Here is a 27,372-nt window from a genome sequence, read left to right on the forward strand (position 1 = left end):
GATCTTGTCATACAAATCTCAGGATGTGCTCTTCAGTGATGGAAGATAACGCAATATTGTCCCTTCTCCAATTCCTGCTCTATATTGCTTGTCACTTCATCCTTAACTAGTTCCGTAATCTGGTTTTGCCTATTCTTAAATGAAATTTAGAGAGTGATAGAAAGAAATTCCTTTAGTCTTATACCCCATTCAGATTTTGGTGAAACCTGACAAGTGTTACTTTCCACATCCAAAAATTTTTTGTGGATATGAAAAATCAAGGTGTTTTTGGACCTTTTAGCTTCTCCCTTTGAAAACCAAATGAGAATTTGGTGCAACTTAAGAACCAATCAATTTGTGCCATTTACTCTCCTTCCCCAAATTCTAAGACCCTTCAATGACTCTATGTTTAAGTTTTCTTAGTCTCATTTTGCATTAGCTGAAACTGAGATACAATGAAGTTTGGTGACTTGAGAAAATCCACTCAGTGAGTTGGTAGTAAAGAGCATCCCTGAAAATAGACGTTTGCTTACTTGCTCAGGGTGACTTAGCTGAAACTGAGATACAATGAAGTTTGGTGACTTGAGAAAATCCACTCAGTGAGTTGGTAGTAAAGAGCATCCCTGAAAATAGACATTTGCTTACTTGCTCAGGGTGACTTGCAGTCTCTGCCAAGTGAGTAAAAAATACGGCTGGTATCCATCTTATCATCACCTCAGTGGAGGTGTAAGGCTATTTAAAAAGAGTAGTTTGTGCTGGCTAAATTTCTTTTATTTACAAGACTGCATTTGGAGTAGTTATATTTCAAGCTACAACCACATTTTATTTAACTTGGAGCTGAAAGAATTGACAAGGAGCTAAGGTGATTCAGAGAAAATGTGTGGGCACAGGTGAATAGGTATTCTGTATATAGTAAAGCAGCACTAGAGAGAATCATCCTGAATTATAGCAGGTGGGATTTTACTTAAGTAATGGGATGGAGCTGGTACCATGAAGGGTTGCCTGGAACACAAGAGATATAATACTTGTTATCTTCCTAATAGGGTTGTTGTGAGGTTCAAACGACATTATATAAATGAAATGCTTTTCAGACTTTAAGACATTATTAATATTCAGAAGACCTAGCTTCTTTTTTTTTTAAGACCTAGTTTCAAATACCACTTCTGCCCCTTACAACCTGTGTGCCTCTGGACAAGTCATTTCTTCCCTGAATCTCAGTTCCCTATCTGGAAAATGGTCTCAAATTCCAACTAGCTTTAATTCTATGATCCTGTGTCATTACTATCAAATATTTGTTGATTTGAATTGTTGAATTGAATTAATGTAGGTGATTTCCAGGTCTAAAAGTGAGTATTTTGGTAACTGGGTGGGGGGAGGGGAAGGAGAGGAGCACAAATATAATAGAAGCAGGATGTACAGGTGGCACCTGCTTGTTGGTGGTGTTTAATGTTATACAGGTTCTTGGAATGACCAGCAGACTTGAGATATACTTGGAAAGAGTACAGTAGGTTACTTCTGTAGAGAGCTGTACACCAATTAGTATGTACCTAGTACTTATATCATAAAAGATTTAAGTTCTTCTGTCTCTCCTAACTGGGGAGAGGATGCTACAATGATCCAGGAGACCAGGGCTAACATTAAAATGGGTAGTCCTTTCTAGCACTATGTTCACAACCAATCACTTAAAGCCGCTCTGTTGTCCTTATGTATATGTATGAGGCTAGTAGATCTGTTTCAGTAGGATGAGCACTTAAGAGTTTTTAAATGTAGTTATGGATTACTCCGATCCAATCACACACTTTTACTTACTCAATAATTAGAACTCTCATCCTATTCCTCCCATATTATTTGTACTTATTTTATACATGCTTTTGCTTTATTTATTGGTATACAAGTTGTGTCCCATTGTGCTGTGTATGCTGTTTTGAGGACTGATAATTACCAAATTGCACTTAAAAAAAAATCCCTAGCTCCTAGCACAGTGCCTTGTATGTAATGGGCACTTGATTGTTTATTGAATTGCACTCCATTTCTCCTTCTTTTTTAAATTGACCAAAGGTTTTATCTTGATTGAGTTTTATAAGTATTATAACCCTTTTATGTCTGGATTAGAGAATAAGGCATAGCAGGGGGTGAGCTGTGGAGATCTGGCTGCTGAATCTTCGCAGAGAATTTCATCTATTGGAAAGAGGCAGAGGAGATAGATGCTTTCCATTTCTTCCATTTGCCAAGAAGATTAATGCTCTGCCACTTTGTGAAAGAGTTTCATTGAATCCAACTCAGTGGAACCAGCTCTGTGGGTCTGCCACAGCTTACTGTGGCCCAAGGCTATATTTTCTTTTAATCATCGTTATTCTTCCTTGGAGAGAACTATGAGTTATTCTCTAAAGTCTCATTGTTTTGGCAGCTCCAGTGTTAACTCCTGTAATTCCAAATTCTAAATAAGACTGGATATCACACAGGGCTTCTTGCTATTTTCCAGAAGAGGCAGTGTGATATAGTGGTATAGAGAGTTGGCCTTGAAGCCGGAAAGACAACTAATATAACCTCTTCGATCTTGAAGGCAAAGGGAAGGGACCAAACACTTATTAATCACCTACTATGTACTGTGCACTTTGATCCTTACAACAGCCCTGTGAGGTAGATGATATTATCCCTATTTTACAGTTGTAGAAGCTGAGACAGGTTAAGTGGTTTGCCCAGGGTCACACAACTAATGAGATATGAAGAAGATACTGACTTAATACTTGTAAGAATATGGCAGCAGCGTATATCATTCAGGGACTTGGCATCTTTTAAATTAAAAAGCATTTTTTGAGACGTCACATGCCAAACAGAGGAGTTTATATTCGATCTATAGGGAATAGGAGTTTATTCTGATGGAGTTTATTAAGCGGGGGAGACCTGTGCTCTAAGAGAATCACTTTGGCAGCTATGTGTGGAATGGATTGGAATCGGGAGAAACCTGAGCCAGGGAAGTCAGTTATGAGGCTATCGCTTTAGTCTAGGTGAGAGCTGAAGAGGGCCTGAGCTAGGGTGATGGCTGTGTGGGTGAAGAGAAGGGAATGGAAATGAATGGCAGGTATATGGCCACTTGTTTACAGCTGTGGAAAAAGAATGGCTATCCTTATTATTGCTGAACTTGTGGAATCATGGACCTCTAAGACAGGGAAGGAGGTTGGGAGAAATGTGTCCACTTGGTGTGTCATAATGAGTTCTCTTTAGATATACTCAGAATAAATCATACCTGGAGACAAGCTGGTCTACTTAACATAGCAAATTGGACACTATACTTCCTAACTCTTCTGAGTTGTAGGCTGTCCAGGCTGGAAACTTCTTTCTCAGACCACCGCTTCCTGCTCTGGCCTAACCATATATGTCAGCCCAATCCCTTGCTGTCCTTCTTCCGCGTTTCCCTATGCTTCCTTTGAGCTCTCTAAAACTCCTTTTCATTTGTTGACACTAGAACGACTGGAATTTAAGGATCTCTCAAAAGAACAAGCTATCTCAATTAAAGAAGTACTTTTTAAAAAATACATAAAGACAAAGAAAATTATAGATAGGATAAAAATTTTATTTCAGAGAAAAATTCTAATAAAACTTTTGTGTCAAATAATTCTCATGAACGTTCCTATTTGACCTGCACCATTCCTCTGGAAGTTATTTTGTTTCTACTTTCTATTTATATGTGTGTATATTGTCCCCTCAGTAAACTCTTTGAAGACTGTTTTGCTTTATCTTTGTATCCTCAATATTTGTTCATGTAGTCAATAAATGTTTGTTGAATTAGTTTGCCAAAGTGCAGACAAAATTAGTGGCAGATAAGGATGCACTGGGTTTACTAACTCTTCCTCTAGTGCACTGCTTCTTAAATTGCGGGTCATGAAAAATTTGGCAACAGTAAAAGGTTTCTGAATGTGCAACGACCAAAAACTAATTCAAAATCAAACTTGTAATTAACCTGAGGCATTTCTGGAAGTGCTTGCCCATGATGCATTGCAACTTCACTGCGCCGTTGGTTCTGAACACAAAGCGTGTACACTTTGCACAGAGCGTGCCCTTAGGCCACAAACACTACTGAAGCTGAAAAGGGGTTGTCAGTGGAAAAAGTTTAAGAAGCCTTAGTCTAGTGCTCTGGTATTACAACCCCTTATTTCATGTAAGGTGCTTTTGAGAAGGGAAATGAAATTGCCTAGGATAAATCACTATAGGATTGAGCTTCAGTCTTGATGTCTGTCCCTACATTGTCATCTCTGTCTTTATTTTATTTGTTGATTAGTCTGAACTGAAATCTCACCTAGAGTTTTATGAAGTACTTTCTTGTGGCAGAATTATCACACTTTATATTTAGTGCTTTGTGTTTCTTTCTTTTCTTTGTCTTCCTTCCTTTCTCTTTCTTTCTTTCTTTCTTCCTTCCTTCCTTTCTTTCTTTCTTTCTTTCTTTCTTTCTTTCTTTCTTTCTTTCTTTCTTTCTTTCACCCTGGATATAAGGAACCAAATGGAAAAAAATCTCCTTTTTCATGTTGTCAATCATGCTGCCAAAAGTCCGTATTGTTGTTCTTGAGGACAGCTCTGCAGCTTATTTTTTGTCTGTCATGTAGCAGTATGACTAGAGATCATGTGGTCAAACCCCTGTCCTTCCAACAGTTAAGATATTATTATCTATATTTCCTTTTTAAGGAACTGAGGCAAAGTAAATGATTGATTAAAAATGTGGAGAAAGGATTGCCACCCTGAGCATGTTAACTCATAGATTCCTAAGAAAGGAACTGTATCTACGTGGCATGGTATAATGGAAAGATTACTAGACTTGGAATCAGGAGAACTATTTTTGAATCTTAACTCTTTTTTTTTGAGGGGGGTTAGGCAATGGGGTTAAGTGACTTGCTCAGGGTCACACAGCTAGTAAGTGTCAAGTGTTTGGTCTGAGGCTGGATTTGAACTCAGGTCCTCCTGACTGGTGCTCTATCCACTGCACCACCTAGCGCAGCCCCCAAATATTAACTCTGACAATAGCTAGTTAACCATGGTCAAATCACATACTCTCTCTGAGTCTTAGATTCCTCATCTGTAAAATGAGAATGATAATACTCAGAGGATTGTTAGAGGGAAAGTGCTTTGTAAATCATAAGGAGTTACATAAATTTGAATTCTTTATTATCATTAGTATTTGAGAATCTCAGCTTTTTGAAGCCTGAAAGGACTTTAGAGAACATTTATTCCAAATCTCAGTTTAATAGGAATCTCATTTACATAAACTCTGACAAGGAATCTTCCAGCCTAATTTTCACTGCATGAAATTCACTATATCCTTTAAAAGCCCCAATTCCACTTTTAGATGGTCTGTCTAAATTTTCACTGATATTTAGCATGCAAATCTCACCCATTGCTCCTGATTCTGCCCTTTGGAGCCAAAAGAATAAGCTTTCTATATGGCATTCCTTCAAATACTTGAAAACAACTACCTGTAGCAACACCACCTCCATCTATCTTCTCTTCTCCAGGCTGAAGATGTCAGTTCCTTCAACCTGCCAGCATGATCTCTAGTCCCCTCACTATACCGTTTGCCTTCTTCTGAAAGTGTTGTAGCTTGTCATTACTTCAGTACTTGGATAGATCTGTGAACTTATCAATATCAGTGTTTCCTCCTATGATGCAGATTGTAAGCCATCCATGCCCTTTCATCCAGTTTAACCTTTATGCATGTCCTTCTATTAATCCTCCTGGGGGATCAGACAAGCAATGTCTTGGGATCTTCCTTTAGTTTTCTTGACATTGTGTTCCTGTTATCTCCCACTCCCAGGAGACAACCTACCTACTTTTTTTTTTTAAACCAGGCATACATATCTGATGACATTCTTTTTTTTTTTTGGCAAGGCAATGGGGTGAAGCGAGTTGCCCAGGATCACACAGCTAGTAAGTGTGAAGTGTCTGAGGCCAGATTTGAACTCAGGTTTTCCTGAATCCACGGCCGCTGCTCTATCCACTGTGCCATCTAGCCGCCCCTCTGATGACATTCTTTATGCTGTTTCTCTTGCGCTTGGTAATGTGTTGTTTAATCATATCCAATATGTACCTCTCTACTGCTCTTTGGGTGGCCCTCAACTCTAATTCTCCATAGACTCTGGCATTTCATAATTTTTCAAAGCAGTAGAATATCACTGGAAGAATCTTGTTGAAAAGAAGGGCTTTATTCTTCCACCATTCCAGTCTTCTTACACTCTATGTATTCTTCAATCCAGTGACACTGGTCTTGAACAAGACATTCTGTCTCCTGACTCTGGGCATTTTCACTGGATATCTCTGATGCCCAGAATGTTCTCTTCCTCATCACTGCCTCCTGGCTTCCCAGTTTCCTTCAAATCCCAGCTAAAATCTTACCTCATATAAAAAGACTTTCCTTATCCTCCTCAATTCTAGTTCTTTCCCTCTGATTATTTCTTATTTATTTTGTGCATAGTTGTTTGCATGTTGTCTGCTCCATTGACTGTGTGTGGGGATTATCTTTTATGTTTCTTTATATCCTTAGTGCTTAGCACAGTGCCTGGAACATAAAAGGCACCTAATAAATATTTATTGACTAACTAAAAGTCTTCCAGTTCCTTCAAGAAGATCTGTGATATATGTGCATAGATTACCATGAAATTTTTTTAGAAATGAAAAAATAGGCATTAGGTAATCTTTTTATATAACTATAAGCTCCAAATTTTTTGATGTCCCCTCCCTTCCTTAGGGAATCTTGAGAATCAGTCCATCAAAACATTCAAAATTGTATTACACAGACCTCCTTTGTAAGTATTTGTTCCAGTTAAGTTGTTCTTCCTATCTTTTTTGTTTTTTTAGCACCATTCAGCTTCCTTGAGTAGCACATGAGGAACTGTGTTGGTGTCCAGCAGTGGCTTTGCTGTAATTGATGGTAAAATGTTTGTTATAAAAATATTTGCAGATCTGCTCCTGTTTGTTGTCTCCATATTTGTTGTCTTCTTTCCAGTTTCATCCTTAAATGTCCTGGAATGACCTTGCTTAGTTAGGTCTGGCACCAAATTTTCATTAAGCTTGTTTTTCCTGTATGTTTTGGTTTATTTTTCTTTTACAATGGTGGTGGAGAGGTGGGAGGGCAAGGAGGAATAGGCATAGGGTAGTAAAAAAGAATAAAACAAGAAAAGAAGCTCATTGAGGCATCTATTTTTAAAATGGGGAGAAAATGACAGAATTGACAAAAAGGACAATCATGAAAGCTTTGAAAGCCATAGATTGATCTTATTATATACTTGGAAAACAAAACAAATTGTATCCAATAAAAATGTCAAGTTTCACATATTAACATCATTTTTCTCTTCTACTAGATACATTCTTGTAAATACCCATCCTATTCGGTGGTTTGAGTTCAGAATAAAAATAGAAAATAATTTAAAATGATAAACTCATTTCCCCTCCTCCATTTCTTGCTATATTGTAAAGCAATCTGGAAAGGAACAAGCTATTCAGTTCAGCAAGTATTTATTAAGAACCTACTATGTACAGCGCTGTACTACACAGAAATTATTCTCAAAGTATATACAAAATAAGTACAAAGTAATTTGGGGGGATAAGGAGAAGGGCACTAATGCCTAAGGTATTAGAAAAGGCCTCCCGAAGGAAGTCACACCTGAACTGTACCTTGAAGGAAAACTATAGATTTTAGGAAGCAGACCTGAGGAGGGAGTGCATTCAGGAGGAAGGCATGGGGAGACACAGTTTTAAAAAACAAGTTCCTATTAAATCATTATAGGAGTCTTGAGATTTATTCTTTTCTCTTCTTAAAACAAAGAATAAAATAACAAGAAAATACCAATTATGTTCTTATGGGACAGAGCTCCATTCTAATACAGGATTTATATATATATATATATGTGTATATATATATATATTATATATATATGTATATATATATGTGTGTGTATATATATATATGTGTATATATATATATATATATATACATTAATTTAAAAAAAACCCTATTTTCTTTCCTTCCCATCTTCCTCCACCCCTGTGAGTGGAAAAAATCCTTAGAAAAAATATGCTTAGTGAAGCAAAACCAAGTCATGCATTAAGCCATATCCAAAAAATAAATCTCAGTCCACACCCCGAATCTCTCACCTCTCTCATCAGGAGATGGGTTACATTTTTTCATCCTGGGTTCTTTGGAATTGGGTTTGATCACTGCATTGATCAAAATTCTTAATCTTTCAAAGTGCCAATATAGGATTGTTTACCTGCACAAAAATAAGAAAACTATAATAAATTTTCTCTTTGTCCAACAGAAGTGAATGTCCAACATATCTCCTCTCATCTCATCTCCTTTCCTCTCCTCTCCTCTCCTCTCCTCACTTCTGCTCTCCTCTCATCTCCTGCAGTCAAAAATGTGACACTGCACTGGAGTGAGAAAACTGAGGGTATGGACACAAAATTGTTTGGAAAGATGAAAAATCTCTGAGGAGCAATTCAGGTGTTAGATTAGATAAGAGAACAGGAAACTGCTTCAGATATCATCAACAATCAGAAATGGAGAATTTTTAAAAAGGTGATCCCATAAGAATTAATGGTGGTAGTATAAGTTAGAGAGGGGTAACTATTTTACAGCAGGCTTTCAGGTCTGTTCACTTGTCTGATAATCCTTGTCCATACACACTTGATCTGCATTTAGGAAATTGCTATGAATGTTAGCTGTGTTTCCCCTATTCTCAATAAGAAGGTCTTCTGAAATAATTTAGCTACTCCTCCACCCTTCCTATCTCTTCAGGCATCTTCGTGGTGTAGTGGATAGAGTGCTAGCTTGGAGTCTGGAAGACTCATCTTCCTGAGTTCAAATCTGGCCTCAGATCCTTACTTGTTATGTGTCCCTGGGTGAGTCACTTAACGCTGTTTGCCTCAGTTCCTCACCTGTAAAATGAGCTGAAGAAGTAAATGGCAAACCACTCCAGTGTCTTTGCCAAGAAAACCCCAAATGGGGTCAGGAAGAGTTGTGCACGACTGAAATGACACATCATCAACAACAAAGCTAGGTATCCTGAGTTTGAATTCAACCTCAGACATGTACTAGCTTTGTGACCCTGGGCAAGTCAAGTGGTTGATCTGTCTATAGCAATTTGTTCATCTCTAAAATGAAAGTAATAATAAAATGCGATAATATTTGTAAAACATTTTACAAATATTAAAATGTCCTAAACATGTGTGAGAAACGTGATTCAGTAACTCACTGCTTCCCTAGAAACATACCATGAGGAGTTCCATCCTCCCTTAAGACACAAAACTTAAACTGAAGTGAGCAAAGGGATGTTCATTTATTCACGTACCCCCGCGAAAAAAGAAAAGACACACACACATTATACAGAAGCAGGAATAAGCTTTAAATAATGAGTTCAGTCCTACTCCTCTCTCCAGAGTCAGGGTTGGCCCATACTCTTTGGGGTTACAATCTTCTTGATACGCTCACTTCATAACATTTCCCTCCTCCCGCTAACATGTGAAATGTGCCTAGTTCTGTGCTATTGCTCCCCTGTGGGTGGAGAAATTAGTATTAATGAGCCTATTAAACATGGGTACTCTAAGTAGAGTTTAACCTTTGTCCTACTTAGGGCCTCCTCAACCAAACAACCAATTTCATCCACTTTTAGCCAGTTCTAGAACCTCTGACCCAAAGCTACCTTTTCTCTCAATTTCCTTATATGGAAACATAATAGTTTCTTACCTCTCACACATGCTTCTTTCTCCTCTTCCTCCTTCTCCTCTTTTTTCCTTCTTCTCCTCATTATTTGTTATCATTAATCACTTCTTTTAGGCTGGATTTTATCTCCTTACTGTGCAACTGTATTCCTTTATTCTTGTATAGATGAGAACTCATGCCATTTTTACAAAGAATTTCTAAGAGAAGGAAAGTCTGCATTCTTCCTTCCATAACCTATTCCAATGATTTCATGTCTTTCACTGTCAGGGCTATTGGCAAGATTATATCCATTCTTGTGCCTAATAAATCAGTCAATAAGTATTTACCAAACAATATCCTGTGACAGGAAATCACTAGATTTCCCTTTACTTTCTGCAGTAGAAAATTGTTGTGAGTGCATTCTAAGAATTTGTTTAATACTATGTACTGTTGTTTTGAGGTTTGTACAGGTAGAGTCAGCTCTCAATTATCTGCAACAAATGTTAAATCTGGGCTAACTCACCACACTCTCTAGCCTCTGTGTGATTAAGCAAAACACACTAATTCACATTTGCCTAAGTGAAGCGTATTAGGAAATCACATCTGCTTGTTTACCATAGATCACTTTGATTATCAGCTGTTGTGGATAGAATTGTCTGTGATGAATACTATCTCATCAACATGAACAAGATTTCACTAGTTAAAATCTCATTTTCCAGCCTTATCTTCAGTGCCAAACTGCCTTAAGAAGCCTGTTTAGCTATTATTTGAAGATAAATGATAGGTAAATCCCTCTTCTAAGGGATCTCTCTTTTTTTTTTTTAACTTAACTGAGAGTCTCTGTTAGTTCACCTTCCTTGTTTTCTGGACTTGGATATTAATTTGTGGGAAGCTCCTGAATGAGGAAAATAGAAGCAGATTCCCAGTTGCTAAGCAGAATTAACCCCTGTGCTTTGAGGTCTCAGGAGCTGGTGTTTTCCCAATGAAATAAACTCCATTAACTGCTAAAGTTAGGATTCTGGATCAAATGAGATAATGTATGTAAAGGGACTGGCAAACTTTAAAGAGCTACAGAAATGGTACCTATTGTTATTATTTCTATTATAACATTAGAAATAGAAGGGACCATAAGAATTCTTTATTTCTTCCCACCCCTTCAGGCTATTGGAAACTGAGGTAAAGCAGTGACCGATGGATCAAAATTGTTGATATGTGAATCTAAGCCATTTGGTAGAAGTGGCCATTGCGTAAGTCACACATTCCTTTGATAGCCTGATAGGCTGTCATTCACAGAATTCATTAAATATGACTGCCCTAGGCTCCTGTTCTCTTCAGGGCCAGGGACAAATCTTGTTTTTACATTTTGTTTTTATAATTTAAAAAAAGTCTTGATTTCCTATTATTGAATACGTGATCCACTTTGGTGGGGTTGACATTGGCCAGGATAGCTAAATTAAATGAAAAGTTTCTGGCAAGATACTTAAAAATCATTATCTTAAGATTCTTCCTCTTCTACTCTGTGACTAGAGAGGGGAGTGTGTGTGTGTGTGTGTGTGTGTGTGTGTGTGTGTGTGTGTGTGTGTGTGTTACATGCCACTGGGTGTCAGAGGTAAGTGCTGATTGTAACACAAGTAAGACTCATCTTCCTTTTCAGGTTCTGCATCATGTATATGGGTTTCATTTGAGATAGCAGTCAGTCAGTAAACATTTATTAAGTGCCTGTTATATGCCAGGTTCTGTACTAAGCACTGGGGATACATTAAAAAAAAAGCATAAGACAGACCTTGCCCTCAGGGACCTCACAATCTAATGGGAGAAGACTACACTTAAAAAGAAGCTGAAAATGGGGGATGGGAAGTGGAGGGAGATGATGAAGTCCTGCTGCTGAGTGGGAAATTATGACATGGCTGCCCTGGGCTCCCTTCTTAAATTAAGGATCTAGGAGCTCTCCAATGAGGAGAAGGACAAGGGGAAGGGACAGGCCTTAGGACATAGGGTGCTGAGGAAGCATGAATTTCAGAGTTGATGTGAAGTCCTTGGGTTCCTCTCTGTTCCTCAGTAGGAGAGGCAAGTGGTCAGTGTCTTTTGGTTCTCTAGACATTAATTTGGGAGGTAAGGACAAAAACAAAATGGGAAAGGTCAGAGTAGCAAAGGATACTCTTTCCCCCTTCCAAGAGTATCAAGGTATAGTGGAAAGAGTACTTCCTGTGGAGTCAGGACATGGGTTTGAATCCTAGCTCTTCCATGTCCTTAGCTGTGTAATTTTGGGAAAGGCTTCATCTTTAACTATCTCCCTGGACTTCAATTTCCTCACTTACCAAATGAGGCCACTGAGCTACTCCTATGGTCTCTTCTAGCTCTAAATCTTATGATCTTAAGGTGTCTGTACTAAGAAGAAGCCCTGTGATCTCTACACTTAAGTTTCTTTACTATTTCAAAGGAGAAAGGGGAAAGGTTATACGTATTCATGAAATGCCTACTGTGTACCCTGGCATTGTGTTAAGTGCTGAGCATACAAAGAAAGGCAAAAAACATTCCCTGCTCTCAAGGAGCTTACAGTTTAATTCGGGTAGGGAGGTAGGTTCAGTTTCTTTGGCATATAGCTTCTCTCTGCATTAATAGATATTTGAAGTGCTTGTGGCTTTAGAAGATTTTAATTTTCACTTTTCAGGCATGTGGTAGAGAACATTCCTGTTTAGAGACAGATTGGACTAGATGACCCCCCCCCCGAGGTCCCTTCCTGTTCTGGTATGGGTCTGTATAGGAGAGCAGTAGAAGGTAAAACTAGAAAGGTAAATTAGGTCCAAATCGGAGCCTCTGGAATGCTGGATTAAGGAGTTTGTCCTTGATTCTCTTGCTTTAAAGAATAGCTTCATTAGCTTCCTATTACCTATAAGATAATGTGTGCAAAGCAATGTTCCATAAGAATTACCCTAACAATCCTATAAAATGGACTTCCTGGAAAGAAAGTACAGTTAGAAAGTCTGAGATCTCTTCTCCTTTGAGCTGAATTTTTCCTCTGCCCTGAACAGTGAGACCTCTTCGCTGTCCTACTAACACGTCCACCAGGTACTGTTCATTCCCCACTTCGGGCTTTTACTCATGCTCTTCTCCCCACTTGGAATGCCATCCCTTCTTCCTTATCTGTATCCAAATCCTATCTGTCCACCAAGGCTCAAATAGAATAATCCATCATAAAACCTCCCTGACTACTCCAGCCTTACTGATCTCTCTCTCTCTTGTGAACTCTTATATTTAGTTTTTTGCACATTGTTTGGTGTTTTTAGTCTGCTGTTATTTCTTATTATTCTTAACTGCCCAACTAGTTTGTAAGCTGCTTGGGGAAGGACAGGGAGAAGGAGCCCATCTGGACACATTGAGGGGGATATTGTATAAGAAGATATTGTAAAATTCTATAATCCTGTGATTCTACTTCTTCATGCCTATCATGGCATCGGATAAATATTTGTTTATTTCAGATAGTAATAGTAAGAAAAGATCTCTAAGTTCTAGCTTCCCAAGACTCCTCCCTTTGGCACCACTACAAACACAGTTTGAATTCAGAGGATCTGGGTTTTAATCCCACTTCATCTACTTGGGCAAATTATTGTTAGCTCTCAGGATTGCTGTTTCCTTGTCTGTAAAGTGAGAGGTTTGGAATAGATTTTTAAGGCTTCTTCCAGCTCGAAATCCTATGATCTCATTGAAAAAGAGGTATTTTTCTGAAATGCTGACATTCCTAGAATGTGATTTATCCTTTTCTTGCTTTGCATCTCTGGGGGTAATTCTGTTGAAGATTTTGAGTCATTGGCTTGCAGTGATTGAACGCTGGCATGTTATGCACGTTGAAAGAATGGGGTGGGAGGCAGTTTTGTTTTGTCTTGTTCCAAACTTCTCCAGTGGGAAGTGGAGCCTTACAACTTGTATCAGGAAAACACAGACAGCTGCTTGTTCAGCATTCCTGAAGGTGTGGTGTCTTATTCTGCATGTTGAATGTGGTCATTTCACAGTAAATACCTGAAACCCATTTAATAGCATTACACTGCATAGGTGGGGCTGGCCTCTAATAAGATGTCTCAGCCATCTTCTTGTCGGATTTCTTAATTCTTATAACCAGCTCACATCTGGATCTGAGACAGGGAGGCTAAGGAAGGGTGGGTGAGTCCTCTGGGAAAACTGTGCAGTCTTCTGTAGTCCACATTTTCTGAGTTATGTCCTTAGTGCAATCTGTATTACATGCCTAATCTGTCTGAGAAACATGTTTGTAAATAGGAATTTCCAGAATCTGCCTTGGGGCCTCTGATATTGGGTCTCTGCCCTTGCAGCTGGTCTCACTCTAACTCGTACTGAGATTGGAAATCATTAAAATCAGAGAGTGGTGTAGGGAAATGTAGGACTAGGAGTCAGAAAACCTGACTCTCCCACTAAGTTGCTGGGTGACTTTCGGCAAATCAGTTAACCTCTCTGAGCCTGTTTCTTCTTTTTGAAAATAATAGAATTGAACTAAATCTTTAAGGTCCCTTTCAGTTCTAAAGTTGTATGATTTTGGAGACTTTGCCAGGCTTTTTCTAGATGTCTTTTCCTTTTCACTTCTATCCTATCCTCCTCAATTAAACCATTTCTTTTGATTCTCAAGTATGATGTTCACTGTGTGAGATGTTTTGTTTATTTTCCCTCATTGGGTTATGACAGTGCATATGTCAATGTACTTACTCATTTAATGACTTGAATTTTTTTTTAATTTGCTTATTTTTGTGTTGTAGTGCTGGTGGTGAGAGGGGAAATCTGACTCTTGAATTTTATACTCTTATCTTGGCCAGCAGGCCTTACAGTAGCAAAGGGCATTGTGTCTGACAGGACATGAAAATGGCTGTGTGCCTATAAATTCGAACAGATCTGGTGTTTTGGTTTGTGGGCACTATGTCTGCTTTGCTAATGGGAGAGCAGGATTCATGTCTAATTCTTGTACCTGTCCTGCTTGCTGAAATTTGGCTCCACAAATGGAGTAAGAGCTTGGTGAAAGGGATTATTGGATTTTCTATAGTTAGTCTGGCTTTGGTCTCCTAGCTAATTTTTAATGTGAGTAATTTTCTTCAGGGAGTTATACTAGGCCAGCACTTCCCACATTATTTATCCACAAAACTCTGAGGCCTGAAATTATTCACTGAATCACAGAGGAGGTCTGGGTGTATAGAGTACACCCAAGGATTAAAGGGTGTTGGGGAAATTTGAGGCCAAAATAGAGGAGACTAAGCCCATTTTCATGTTTTTTTAGAAGAGAGATATACATAAAACAAACATTTGAATACATAATATCATAGGTATAGGGATTAGGATTGTGATTTCATGGATATAGGTAACTCCTGGTTGAGGAACCTCATTTTCATAATACAAGTTGAGAATTGAGTTGTGTCCAGGATCATGCATCCAGTATGTGTCTGAGGTAGGAATTGAACACACATATTTCTAGCTCACTACATGGTGCCACACTGGGTCTCACATCCTTTCATGCCTGCCATGAAATTTTACACTAAGTGATTATTGCATTCCTTTGGCAATTTATATATAAAAAGTGCCTTTCCCAGTGAGTTAGGTCAGTGGTCTCCGAACTTTTCAATCATGAATCTTTATTAGTAAACATCATTTTGAATGCAGATATCAATATATGTAATTTACTTATAAACTATATGCATATACTACTAATAATTATGTATCTTATGATTTCTATACAAAAATAGAAATTTAAAAGAGATAATGAGATGAAGAAATAGTTTTTTATTCTAGGATAATAGGAAGCCACTGGAATTTATTGAGTAGGAGAGTTACAATGCTAGACCTATACTTTTGGAAAAGTCACTTTATAATCTATGCAGAAGAGAGATTGAAGTAGGGAGACTTGGGTATAGTCTAGGGCAAGAGGTCATGAGGGCCTGAACAAAGATGGTGTCTGTGTGAAGAAAAAGAAGACAAAATTGAGAGAGATAGACATAGCAATAAGGTTTGGCAACATTGGATTTGTGGGATGCAGGAGAATGAGGAGTTGAAAATGACACCAAAGTCGTGAACTTAGGTGACTGGAAGGGTAGGTGGCTGGATGGTGGTGGTCCCACAAGAGAAGTTTGGAAGAGGGGTGAGTTTGAGGTGAAATATAATCTACTGCAATCCATCCATGTCTGCTCAAATTCTCTGTCTCACCCAAAGTGAAAGTTAGGGAAGCAGAGCTCTTATTTACCATCAATTCCATGGCCTGGATTTTAGAGTCTGCCCTTTGAGACCTTGCCTTTAGCTGTCACAAGAAATCTGAGATTTGGGGATGGGTAAACTGAGGTTTGGGGGAAAGGAGGAATTTCCCAATGAAACCTGTATAACTGCTGCTGCTGTTGCTGGCCTGGCCTTATAATTACCCTGAGTAGTGGCCCAAGCCTAGATCACCCGAAGGAGGTTGGGAGTTTGTACAGAAGAAAGAGAGGGAAGACTTGGAGGAGTATCAGGGGATAAGAGTTAGTGTGGTTATGTTGTAGACAAGCTCTGTGATTGGCCATTGTGGAGCATAGGAGCAGCCTATCTTCTCACTTTCTGATTGATCGATCACATAGTCTGATTTGGAGACCACTGCTTTAGATGATAGTTTTCTGTTTTTCAACTCTAGCCCAAAGATTATGGTTTTTCAGTAGCAACTGCCTGATTTAGACTTATCTAGTTATTAAATATCTTGAAATTAGTATAACAAATTTAATAATGGAAGACACTTCACCTTGGCTTCATTTGCAGTTATTTATCAGACTGTTATTGTGTTAATTACCAACATAAGTAAATGAATGAATTCCAAGCTTCAAAAGAAACTCAACAACAACAAAATATTTCTTGACATTAAAGTGCTATTGGAGTAAAAGTTTAAAAAAATCTGAAAGTTCTTCAACTCTGTTCAGCTCCTGGACCATGGAACTTGGTGATAACATCAAATCTCCACTGAACTGAATCTAAACAAGTATAAACCAAACTACCAGGCTGTATTAGTAATAATAATACTTTACATTTATACCATTTTAGGGTTTTTCCAAAACATTTAAAAATCACTTTTATTGATATTTTACATCACCTATTTCCCAATGTAACCCTTATATTTACTCTCTCCCTCCAAGAGAGCTATCTTGTGTGGGGAGGGGAAAGAATCAAAACCAAACGAAAACTAAAAAATTGAAACAGTGTAACATTTTATACAGCTGTTCTATACTCACAGTCCCTCACCTCTGCAAAGAAACAGGGGAAGGTGTCTCATGATTCTTCTTTGAATCCAAACTTGGTTATAATAATTTTACAATATTTAATTGAAATTATTTTGTTGTCATAGTCATTGTGTATATTGTTTTCCTGGTTCTATTTACTTCACTTGGCACCAGTTCATGCAAATCTTCCCATGCTTCCTCTGTATTCATCATTTCTTACAGCATAGTAATATTCCATTATATTCATGTATAGTAATGTATGTAGCCATTTCCCATTTGATGGGCATCAACTTTGTTTTCCAGTTCTTTGGTGCTGCTGCCAATATATACAGGGCTCTTCTTTTTTATCACACGCAAGGCTTTTCTTTTTGTCTTTTCCCTTTGGGTTATATACCTAGACTCTGAATCAAAGGATATGGACATTTGAGCTATTTTATTTGCATAATTCCAAATTTCTTTCCAGAGTGGTTGGAAAAATATAAGCTCCAATAATGAATTAGTGTGCCCATCTTTCTACAATTCTTTCAACACTGAGTATTCCAATTTTTGCCATCTTTACCTGTTTCCTGGGTGTGAAATGAAACCTTAGGGTTGATTTGATTTACATTTTTATTATTATTAGTGATTTGAAACACTATTTAATATGATGAGGAAAGTGAAAGGAATTAGCATTTATATTGTGCTGCTATGTGACTGGCTCTATACAAAACACTTTTTACAAATATCATCTCATTTGATCCTCACAGTAACTCTGCAAGGAGGTGCTATAGTTGAGGAAACTGAGGCAAAGAGAGGTTAAGTAACTTGCCCAAGGTCACACATCTACTAAGTGCCTGAGGCCAAACTTGAACTCAGGTTTTCTTGTCTATGACCCAGTGCTCTATTCACTGTACCAGTATCCTTTGTCCACTTATCTGTTGCAATATGGCTTTGATCTTACATATTTCTGTTAATTGTGTACATGTTATGAAGGCCGTCACAGAGGGCATACTCAGAGCTGTCCTTCCTGGTTCTAGTTGACCACTGGGTGCTTTGGGGCCTGCTTCTGGTATTGTGGCGTCTTTCCACTTTTTGGATTATTTAGTCCATTCACATTTAAAATAACAATATAGAGTCAGGTTGTGGTTTCCTCCATTTGTATCTTTAATATTGTAAAAAAGAAAATTAATCCCTTTGCCTTTTTACATCAAAACCTTGTTTAGGTTTTGGTTCTGCTTATGCTACTTTTATGCAATTTTATTCCCAGAAGGTTCTTTCTTCCTTCCCACAACTCCCTGTCTGTCTTTTGCCAACAGTTTCCCTAGGTTAGGGATTTTACTTAAATTACTAGTTTCTTTTTATTTCTTCTAGAAAAGAAATGAGTCAGAGGATAGGGCATGTCTTCAAAGGTTGCTGAAGGAGATCTCAATATGGGCCCCCAGCACAAGCTTATGGGGGGATGGAGGAGGGATGGGCTGGTTAGGTAGGGTACTAAATCAGTGATTGACATTTTCCTGTTGTTAATTCGATTCATAAGGATTTTTTAGCTTGTGGCAGTTCTCTCTTCTTTTTATGGATTTAACTATAATTGCTCTCCATTTGGCATATAATGCTTCTTGAAAGCAGGACAAAGTGTCCAAAGCACCATCTTGTTATTTCTGTTTGCCAAATACCTTTTACAAATATTACTTCTTTTGATCCTCACAACAATTCTATTATCCTTATTTTATAAATAATGAAATTGAGACTCAAAAGTTAAGTAATTTGATTCTCGTTGCTGTAGCTAGTATGTTTTGGAGTAAGGATGTGAACTCAGGTCTTCTGCCTCCAAGTCCAGGATCCTATTCACCATGCCACCTTGCCCACCCACCCCCACCCCCGCCCCGACCCGTGGTACCAGAAAGAGTTGCTCCAGCTGTCCAAAATCCAGAGTTGAGGCAGAAGTGAGAAACTAATTGCAGGAATATAGATTTATGTCAGGATGAAAGGGGTGGGGGTGGGGATGTCAGTATTGGATTACAAAGCAAAATGCAGGTTTTAAGAATCTGACTATTTGCCTGACACAGCCTATTTTCCTATAGCTTCTGTCTTTTGTGGCAGCTGCCTTCATTCCTTACTCTCATTTTATGTGCCTAGTCACTAGTATGTAACTCTTAACCCAGCTGTGCCAATAGGGTTAGAAGTTTTTTAGGTCCAATATGAGTGAGCATGTAGTGGGCTCTTACGCTGTGAAGCATGCTTGGCAAAACTATCGGGACACTTTTTGTCTTTAAACTTCAGTAGATTGTGCCACAGATTTAAATCAGTCTTGCAAATTGCTACCTGACAAATGCAATTACAATGCTGAATGAATAACGGAGAAGACTTGACTTTATTTTACTATCTGTCAAGAGAATGTCAAAGTGTATTGAAAAGTATACGGCCCTTGGAATTGTAAAGTTAATGGAAGATTATAATGATACAAATTATATCCTTGGGAGATTAATAAGTTAATTAAAATGTTTGGCAGCTTAGTAAAATTTGTGGACTTTTTTTTTTAAAAAAACAAAGCTGATTTAAAGGCTAATTTTTTTGAGGTATGACGCCTAATATGACACAAGGGAACAAGATGAGGATTAAAATAAGCTGAATGTTTTCTTGGGTTGGGTTAGTTCATCATCTTCAAATGATTCACTTTTGTGAGTTTTTTTTAAAAAGTAGAGCCTTATGTCTGTCTCATTTATGTTTAATTATTTTTATGATGAACTTAATTATCCATAAGTACAAACATTTCCATATGCAAAGAACAAAAAAAAAAGAGGATTATATAGAAATCTGTGAACTTATGTTAGTTTCCTTTGGAAAAAAGCACATATTAAACATAACAAGATTATAACAAAAGTCTTATTTATATATAACCTCTTTGGGACTTATTTTTGCTTTTTTAGTATATTGTAATAGACTTTCATTGACTTTTTTTTGCATTGTCCATGTTCTCCTCCGTGTCTCCTTCCTAGAGAGCCATTTCTTCATTGTATTTTAGTATTAATACTCTTTGCTTTTTCTTTTTTTTTTCCCATCTAATCACTTAGAAAGCATGATGTAGTTGAGAGCTGAACTGGAAACCAGGTAGACCTAGGTCCAAGTCCTCTGTCTGCCAGGTCCTGGCTCTGTGACCCTGCTTAGTGTTCTAGACAACAGAGGTAGCAACCTTCATTGATAGAGCAAGTTCCCTCACTTTGGAGTTACCTATGCCAACAAAATAAGAAGTCCAATCCCTGGCTCTATTCCTATCTTTGTATATACCCACTAACTCACACCTTCCCAAGCAAAAGTGCTCCCTAATAACAAGTATAGCTGAGCAAAACAAATTGGTACATTGTTCATTTCTGAAAATGTCTTCATATGTAATTTCAGTATTCCTTTTTTTTTTTTTTGGACAGGGTGTTTTCACTCCATTGGGAAGCCTGAAGAAAGAAGGATCTGTCTCTAAGAAGTGATTATTACTCTTGGCTGTTTGGGTGCATCGTTTACAACTTTCCTGTCACCAAGATATTGCCAAAGGGTCTCATTGAAATCAGCTGTGGAAAGATGCCTCTCTAGTATGACGACCCTTAGCAATGTCATCGCCACCCACCAGTCTGAGTGGGTATCTTTCACTGAGGAGTCACTCTTTCCCGTTACTTCAGAAGGTAAAGTCTCCAGTTATTTCCTAGAGTTAAAAAAAAAAAGACTAACAAATCATGACCTATATTTTGTTGCTTCTAGTACTTCAGTTTTTGCCATCCATGGCTTGGTCCTACTATTAAAATAATGTAAATTGGTCACTAGAAAGAGATCCATGAACTCTTCCATTTAGTAGCCTAGATAGGATAGGGTATCTGCATTTCTGTGACACCAAATGATAACCTGAAAGACCAAATTCACTTCTGAACAGTAAGAAATTTGTTCTCTTTCTACAAGCTCTGTTGTAGTAGAGCATTTCATCATCATGGGATCATAGGAGCTAGAGTTGGAAGGGATAGTAGAGATAATTTTACAGATGATTGCATTGTGCAGTTATTTTCCTGAGTAATGTAGCTATCCTGCCTATTGTAATCCTTCTTCTGTTCTGTTTGTGAAACTGGTACACAGAGGGGCAGCAAAGTGATGAAGTGGACAGAGTACTGACCCTGAAGTCAGGAGGACCTGAGTTCAAATGTGACCAGATAATTGACACTTACAAGCTGTGTGACCCTGGGCAAGTCACTCAACCCTGATTGCCTTGCCAAAAAAGAAAGAAAAAAAGAAACTAGTACATAGAGATGTTAAATAACTTTTCCCTCAACACAGGATTATGTGTCAAGACAATGTCTAGTAAACTTTAGTTGGCCCAAATCACTTGGTCCTAAAATGGCTGCCATTATTTATTGTTATTCCTTTACTATTTAGTCATCTCTGTGACAGAACTTAATGGGTTTAATTGAATACGAGTGGGTCTTTTTCTTTTGGATTATGATTTTAAATTTTTTTTGTTTTATGTTTTGTTTTGTTTTTTAATTGAAGATAGGGGTCTCATCTTGCTTTTAAGAAAAATCTGTTACTTATTAATGACTTTGTCCTGTTATCAGGAAGTTTAAAGCTCAGGAGAGAACTTTACAAAGTGACTGAATTTCAGAGTTGGAAGAGACATCACTGTTCATCTAGACTGACTCATATCTCGAAAAAGATGTCCACTTAAACACAACTGAGAAGTAGTTATCTAGGCTTTATTTGAAGACTTACAATGAGGGAGCAGAGGGCAGGGCATACTACATTCTAAGGCAGACCATCCCACCTTTAGATAGTTTTAACCTTTAGGAAATTTTTCCTGACACCAGACCCAAAACTCTCATTTTAACTTCCACTATTGCTCCTAATTCTCTTACTCTCTTACTCATTGCTCCTAATTCTGCCCTCTGGGACCATGCAGGACATAAGAATTAGAGTTGTGTAAAGGACAGAGCTCTAGCCTTGCTGTCAGAAAGACTGGAGTTTGAAGCCTGCCTTAAGCACTCAGGTGTTTGACCTTTAGCAAGCTGCTTAACAACTCTGAGCATCAGTTTCCTCATCTGTAAAATGAAGAGGTTGAACTCAGTTACCTCCAAGGTCCTTTTCACCTCTTAAATCTATGATCCTGTGTCTGATACCTCTTCCACATGAAGTGTCCTTGAGATACTTAGGGGAAACTTTCATGTTCTCTTCCCTAGGTTCCTCATTTCCTTTGCTTTACTTTAATTTTGCTAAAATCCTTTTTTACTTAGGGAGTTTTAGTCAGAGCACTATTTGAATGTTAATATGTTAGTCATTATACTATATGTGTAATATTTTAACCTTGATCCATTAGGAGAGAACTATCACGTTAGTATAGAACTGGATGAGTAGGTGTGTTCCTACTGCCTACCCCACCTCCAGTTTCTTTATTAGAAATCCTTATAGCTTGTGTATAGCCGTACTTTCCCCTTCTCTGTCTCTTTTGTCTTCTTTAAATAGTTCAGAACAGTGGATTATACTGAAATATCTGCATTTTCTCTCTGTTTCAGGTGGCCCTGAGAATCTTGTTACAGGGCTGTCTTCTTCCTCAGACAGGTCAGAGAGTTCCTCTGGGGAAAACCAGACAGTCGATGGAGAATCTCAGGACCTCTCTCACTCAGAGCAGGGTGATAGCTCAGAGAAGCTGGGTCTCATCTCAGAGCCATCATCCCCACCTGACAACGTCATGCAGCCCAAATCTGATTTGGCCTCCGCCATTAGCACCTGGGTTCAATTTGAAGAAGATACACAATGGACCAGCACTTTGACAACTCACAAAGAAACAGGTGAGGCTGGTCAGAATTGTAAGAAAAATTAGATACTAAACTTCCTTGAGAGTTTCTTCTATGGGAAAGGGTTCTGTATGAATATAACTGATGCTCCTGATTTTGCCTGTCTGAAAATATTGAATTAATCAACCACATTGAGGGCTGCACACAGATCTAATTTGGTTTCATCAAGAAACTAGCTTTTGTTAATTTAAGCAAATTGTGTAATGAGACAAACCCTTGTCTTCTTGAATCCTTTATTCCTGGCTTTGACTGCTAATTGTGTTTGTAAACACATCTCTGTGAATCTACTGAAATCTTACTCCAATGCCTCAATCTGATCCATAGTTCTTAAGGGCTTATTTAGGAAAGCAAAAGCCTCAGAAGGTCCTACCAATCCATTTCTATTCAACAAAAACTTATTAAGCACCTACAATGTACAAGTCTTGGTACCGAATGCTGGGAAGACAAAGACAAACGAAACAGCCCCTGTAACCAAGCAGCAAAGGTTCTACTGCAGGGATGCAACACCTACAGATACATATAAAGAAAACCGGGAACACCGTCATTATTAATATTACTACTGTTTTGGCTAGGGTTAAGTGACTTTCCCAGGATCACACGGCTAGTAAGTGTCAAGTGTCTGAGGCTGGATTTGGACTCAGGTCCTCCTGACTCCAGGGCTGGTGCTGTATCCACTGTTCCACCTAGCTGCCCCAAGGAAGGCTGTCATTATAAGGGCCTGGTGACAGACTGTGGGTCTGCCATCTGAGGGCTTGCTTATCTAATTTGCTTATCATGAGAAGTTTGGAAAGCTGTTGAATTTATTCATCCACAGGAGCTCATGAAGGCTATCTTCTCAAGTGTAGAAAGGTTGAATCTATATTGGTAGAGGAGGACCCAGGGCAAGTAGGTGGGGCAGTGGATAGAGGACTGGGCTTAGAATCAGGAAGACTTATCTCCATATGTTCAAATCTGGCCTCAGACACTTACTAACAGTGTGACCCTGGGCAAGTCATTTATCCCTGTTTGCCTCAGTTTCCTTATCTGTAAAAAATGGGCTGGAAAAGGAAATGGCAAATTACTCTAGTATCTTTGCCAAGAAAACCCCAAAAGAGGTCATGAAGAGTCAAACACTACTCAACAGCAACAGGGGAGGAACCACAGAGAACCTTGAAGTATGTATGTATAAAGATATGCATCAGTCCACTAGGCACTGGAATTATTACCCACTCAACTCCTGCTGAATTAGATAGTAAATATTTTGTAAGTGCTGGAATTATGCCTTACTCATCTTTTTTTGTGTATTGCAGCTGTTTCGTCCATAGCGCCTAGGGCAACAGCATACCTGTAGTCCTCAAAATACTTCAACAATCTGGAGTTTTTTGCTTGTTGTAGCAAGTTGGTGGTAATTGTGTAGACAGCTGATTCAGGAATGACTTCCACATCAGTAATGAGTTGTTTCTTGCATGTTACAACATAATCAGTTTTATTTCTGTGATGTTGTGTGGTGTGCACAATGTGCACCTTTGCCTACCAATTGTTTTCTCAAAGAAATACATACACAGCCTACAAGTCTTTGGTTTCTTTCATTCTTTATTCCTGATCTATACTGGGCGTCCCAAAAGTGTTAGTGCAGCTTTAAGCTATTAAAGCTTAAAGGATTTTACAATTTAGAGTACCACCAGACTGTCTTTAAACCATAAACTATTAAAGCTTAAAATTGAACTATGACTTTAGGGACATGCTGCATATCCTAACAAATTTCTTGTCATCTATTCCTTTCTTTGCTTTGTAGTTCCTGAGGAGCATAGTATTTGTTGATTTAACTCTGACAGCCTTATTGAGTTCTTCATAGAATTTATTTAACCTTTCTATCCTCTGTAACAGGTGTTTCTGCCTAAGATGCAATTATTTTCATGGTGGAACAGTCCTGCCAATAGAATGACTTCCCCTTCCCCCCAAGGGTCAGTGCAGCTAAATGTGGAGAGGCTTATCACCACTGTATGATTCCTTGCTGATAAATTCTCTGGCCATGGCAACCCATGAAACAAAAATACAAAATTATCCTCAGATCTGTGCCACTTCTGCAGTAATAGTGGCGCTGAATCATACTGATCTTGACATTCTTGATTTAAACAAAACCAGAAGAAATAAAGAAGTTTTAGCTAAATGTAAAAATGATTCAGGCTGTCCTTGGAGAGGCAAATAATGTTAGTCAGTTATTCCACAAACATTTAAGTACCTACTATGGGCCAGGCACTGTTCTAATTACTAGGGATAAAAAGAAAGGCAAAAGACAGTCTCTGCCCTTGAAGACCCCACAAGCAAACAAATATGTGCAAAAGCTATATAAAGGCAAATAGGCAGCATTTAACAAGGAAAGTGCTAAATTAAGAGGGATAAGGAAAGGCTTCCTGTAGAAGGTGGAGTTTTAGCTGAAGGAAGGACTTGAAGGAGGCCAAGGAAACTGGGAAACAGATGAGGAAGAATGAGGTATAGCCAGAGAAAATGCCTAGAACTCAGAGACACATTGTCTTCTTCATGGAACAGCAAGAAGACCAGTGTTACTGAATCAAAGAATACACAGAGGATGTAAGACTGGAAGAGGGGAGGGTATGAAGGGCTTTGAACATAAAACAGAGGACTTTATATTTGATACTGGAGATATTGGGGAGCCACTGGTGTTTATAGAGTAGGGGGGTAACATGGTCAGACTTGCACTTCAGGAAAATCACGTTAGTGGCTAAATGGAGGATGAACCAGAGTGGGGAGAGACTTGTGTCAGACAGACCAACCCAGGCATGTCAGTGGTTTAAAATATGTAGAATATTTTAATTATTTTTAGTCATGTCTTTTTTTTAACATCACAGGATAAAGTAAATAATGATTTATATACTCTCTGTGAAGGCTGATACATAAAACGTCAAGTCATGATACAGTCTGAGGGACTTCTGAATAGGCACTTTATATGTTACTTCAGCTCTGCCAAGTCCTTCAGGTCATATCTTCTGGCAAATCTACCAGTCAGCTCTGACCAAGAGACCCAGATCTTGAGACCTCTGAAACTCACAATGTAGCCTCTGAAGCTGGACACATCCATCTCATGACTGCTGTTTGGTCACCTACTATCAGACAAAGAAAAACAAAGCAGAAGAGGCAACCAGAAGCCTAGACTCAAGCTCACTGAGCTGAGCCCCAGCTCTGGCTTCCATGTGGAGTAGCTGCCATATTGACAGGTTGAAGGTTCTTTCTTCCCCCACCTCTCACAGGAAGTCCCAGAATTATACCATGCCACCTAGAAAGTAAGCCAGAAGCTGTCTCTCCTTTTTAACTGATGTGTTCCCACCGTCACTGCTATCATAGGGCTAAGGAGACCACTTTGTCTTCCTAAAACAGCTGAGCCAGCACCCATAGTGGCTGGAAGCAGGCAGGGCAGTTCTGTGTATACTCAATGGGGTATAATCCCCATTACATACATATTTGGGACAGACAGTACAAATGGACAAGGAATTGGGCCAAGAATTAAATAGGAGGAGAGCATGTTGGATTGTCTTCGGGAAAACTTGCAGTGCTCCATTAATGACCTTAAACTTTTCCCAGGAACAAAGGACCATCTTTTTCATGGCAATATTCCACCAGCCATGAGTCATGGAATAGTACACAGTCTGTGAAGAATTAAATGAATATCACAAAGGGCAGTGGAGAGGTGGATGAGAGCAGGCTGCAACACATAACAAATAAGAAACTGTAAGGAACTGGAGTAAAGATATGTATCGTTGAAAAGGAAGGCTGGGCATGAGATAAGGTTAAGGCTCACAAGTATCCAGCCTGAGTGATGCTGGGTACAAGCTAGCATGTAGTAGTAGTAGTAGTAGTAGTTTCCTAGTGATGTTAAGAAAAAGCAAAGAGAGCTCCTAGTGTGTTGGGTGGATCCTCTTGTGTGGAACTTATGGAAAGACATGGACAACAGTTGCCAAGGGTGGGTAGGCATGAAATACATTGCAGCTTCCATTGCTGGAGAGAATATCCACATTGATGAGAACACAGATTTGAGTAGTAAAGCTCATTGATTCGTACTGTGCAGAGTATACCCTCCTCCCTTTTTTGAAAATTGGAATAATAATTATACTTCTCCAGGAACATTGACATTTAGACTTTTCCAAAAGGAAAGGCAGAGAGTGAGCTATATGTGGCTCTGCTGGGTTGTTTCTCTGATTTAATTGCTCCCATTTTGTGGCTGTCCCTGCCCAGTAGGCTAAATGTCCCTTATTGGTGTGAGCCTGAAGGATGTACAAGGAATATATATGTATATGTATGCATAAACATATATGTACACATGTAGAACATATGTATAATGCATACACACGTTCATATACATTTAAACATACATACATATGCTAACATTTATAAAGTATTTACTAAGTGCCAGACATTGTACTAAGTGCTTTACAATTTTTATCTCATTTGACCCTAGGAAGTAGGTGCTATCATTATCTCCATTTTACAGGTAAGGAAAGTGAGGCAAACAGATATTAAGTGACTTGCACTAGCTAGTAAGTGTCTGAGGCTAGATTTGAACTCAGATCTTTCTGACACCATGCCTGTCATGGGTGGGGGGGGAAGAAAGAGGGGAGAGAGAGAGAGAGAGAGAGAGAGAGAGAGAGAGAGAGAGAGAGAGAGAGAGAGAGAGGAGAGAGAGAGA

General features: G+C 38.6%; 1 protein-coding gene across 1 annotated transcript in view; it reads left to right on the top strand.

Annotated features, from left to right (window-relative positions):
• Positions 1-24,358, top strand: part of LOC110202706 (stonin-2-like) — a 49,970-nt gene extending 25,612 nt beyond the window's left edge. The window contains exons 2-3 of the mRNA XM_020978972.2: positions 20,292-20,540; positions 22,410-24,358. Of these exons, the coding sequence (XP_020834631.2) occupies positions 20,453-20,540; positions 22,410-22,717 (396 nt within the window). The 5' untranslated portion in view covers positions 20,292-20,452 and the 3' untranslated portion in view covers positions 22,718-24,358. The remainder of the gene's footprint in view (positions 1-20,291; positions 20,541-22,409) is intronic.
• The last annotated feature ends 3,014 nt before the right edge of the window (positions 24,359-27,372 follow it).

Source organism: Phascolarctos cinereus, unplaced genomic scaffold (genome assembly GCF_003287225.1).
Source record: "Phascolarctos cinereus isolate Bilbo 61053 unplaced genomic scaffold, phaCin_HiC Scaffold_3;HRSCAF=262, whole genome shotgun sequence".
NCBI classification, from domain to species: Eukaryota; Metazoa; Chordata; class Mammalia; order Diprotodontia; family Phascolarctidae; genus Phascolarctos; species Phascolarctos cinereus.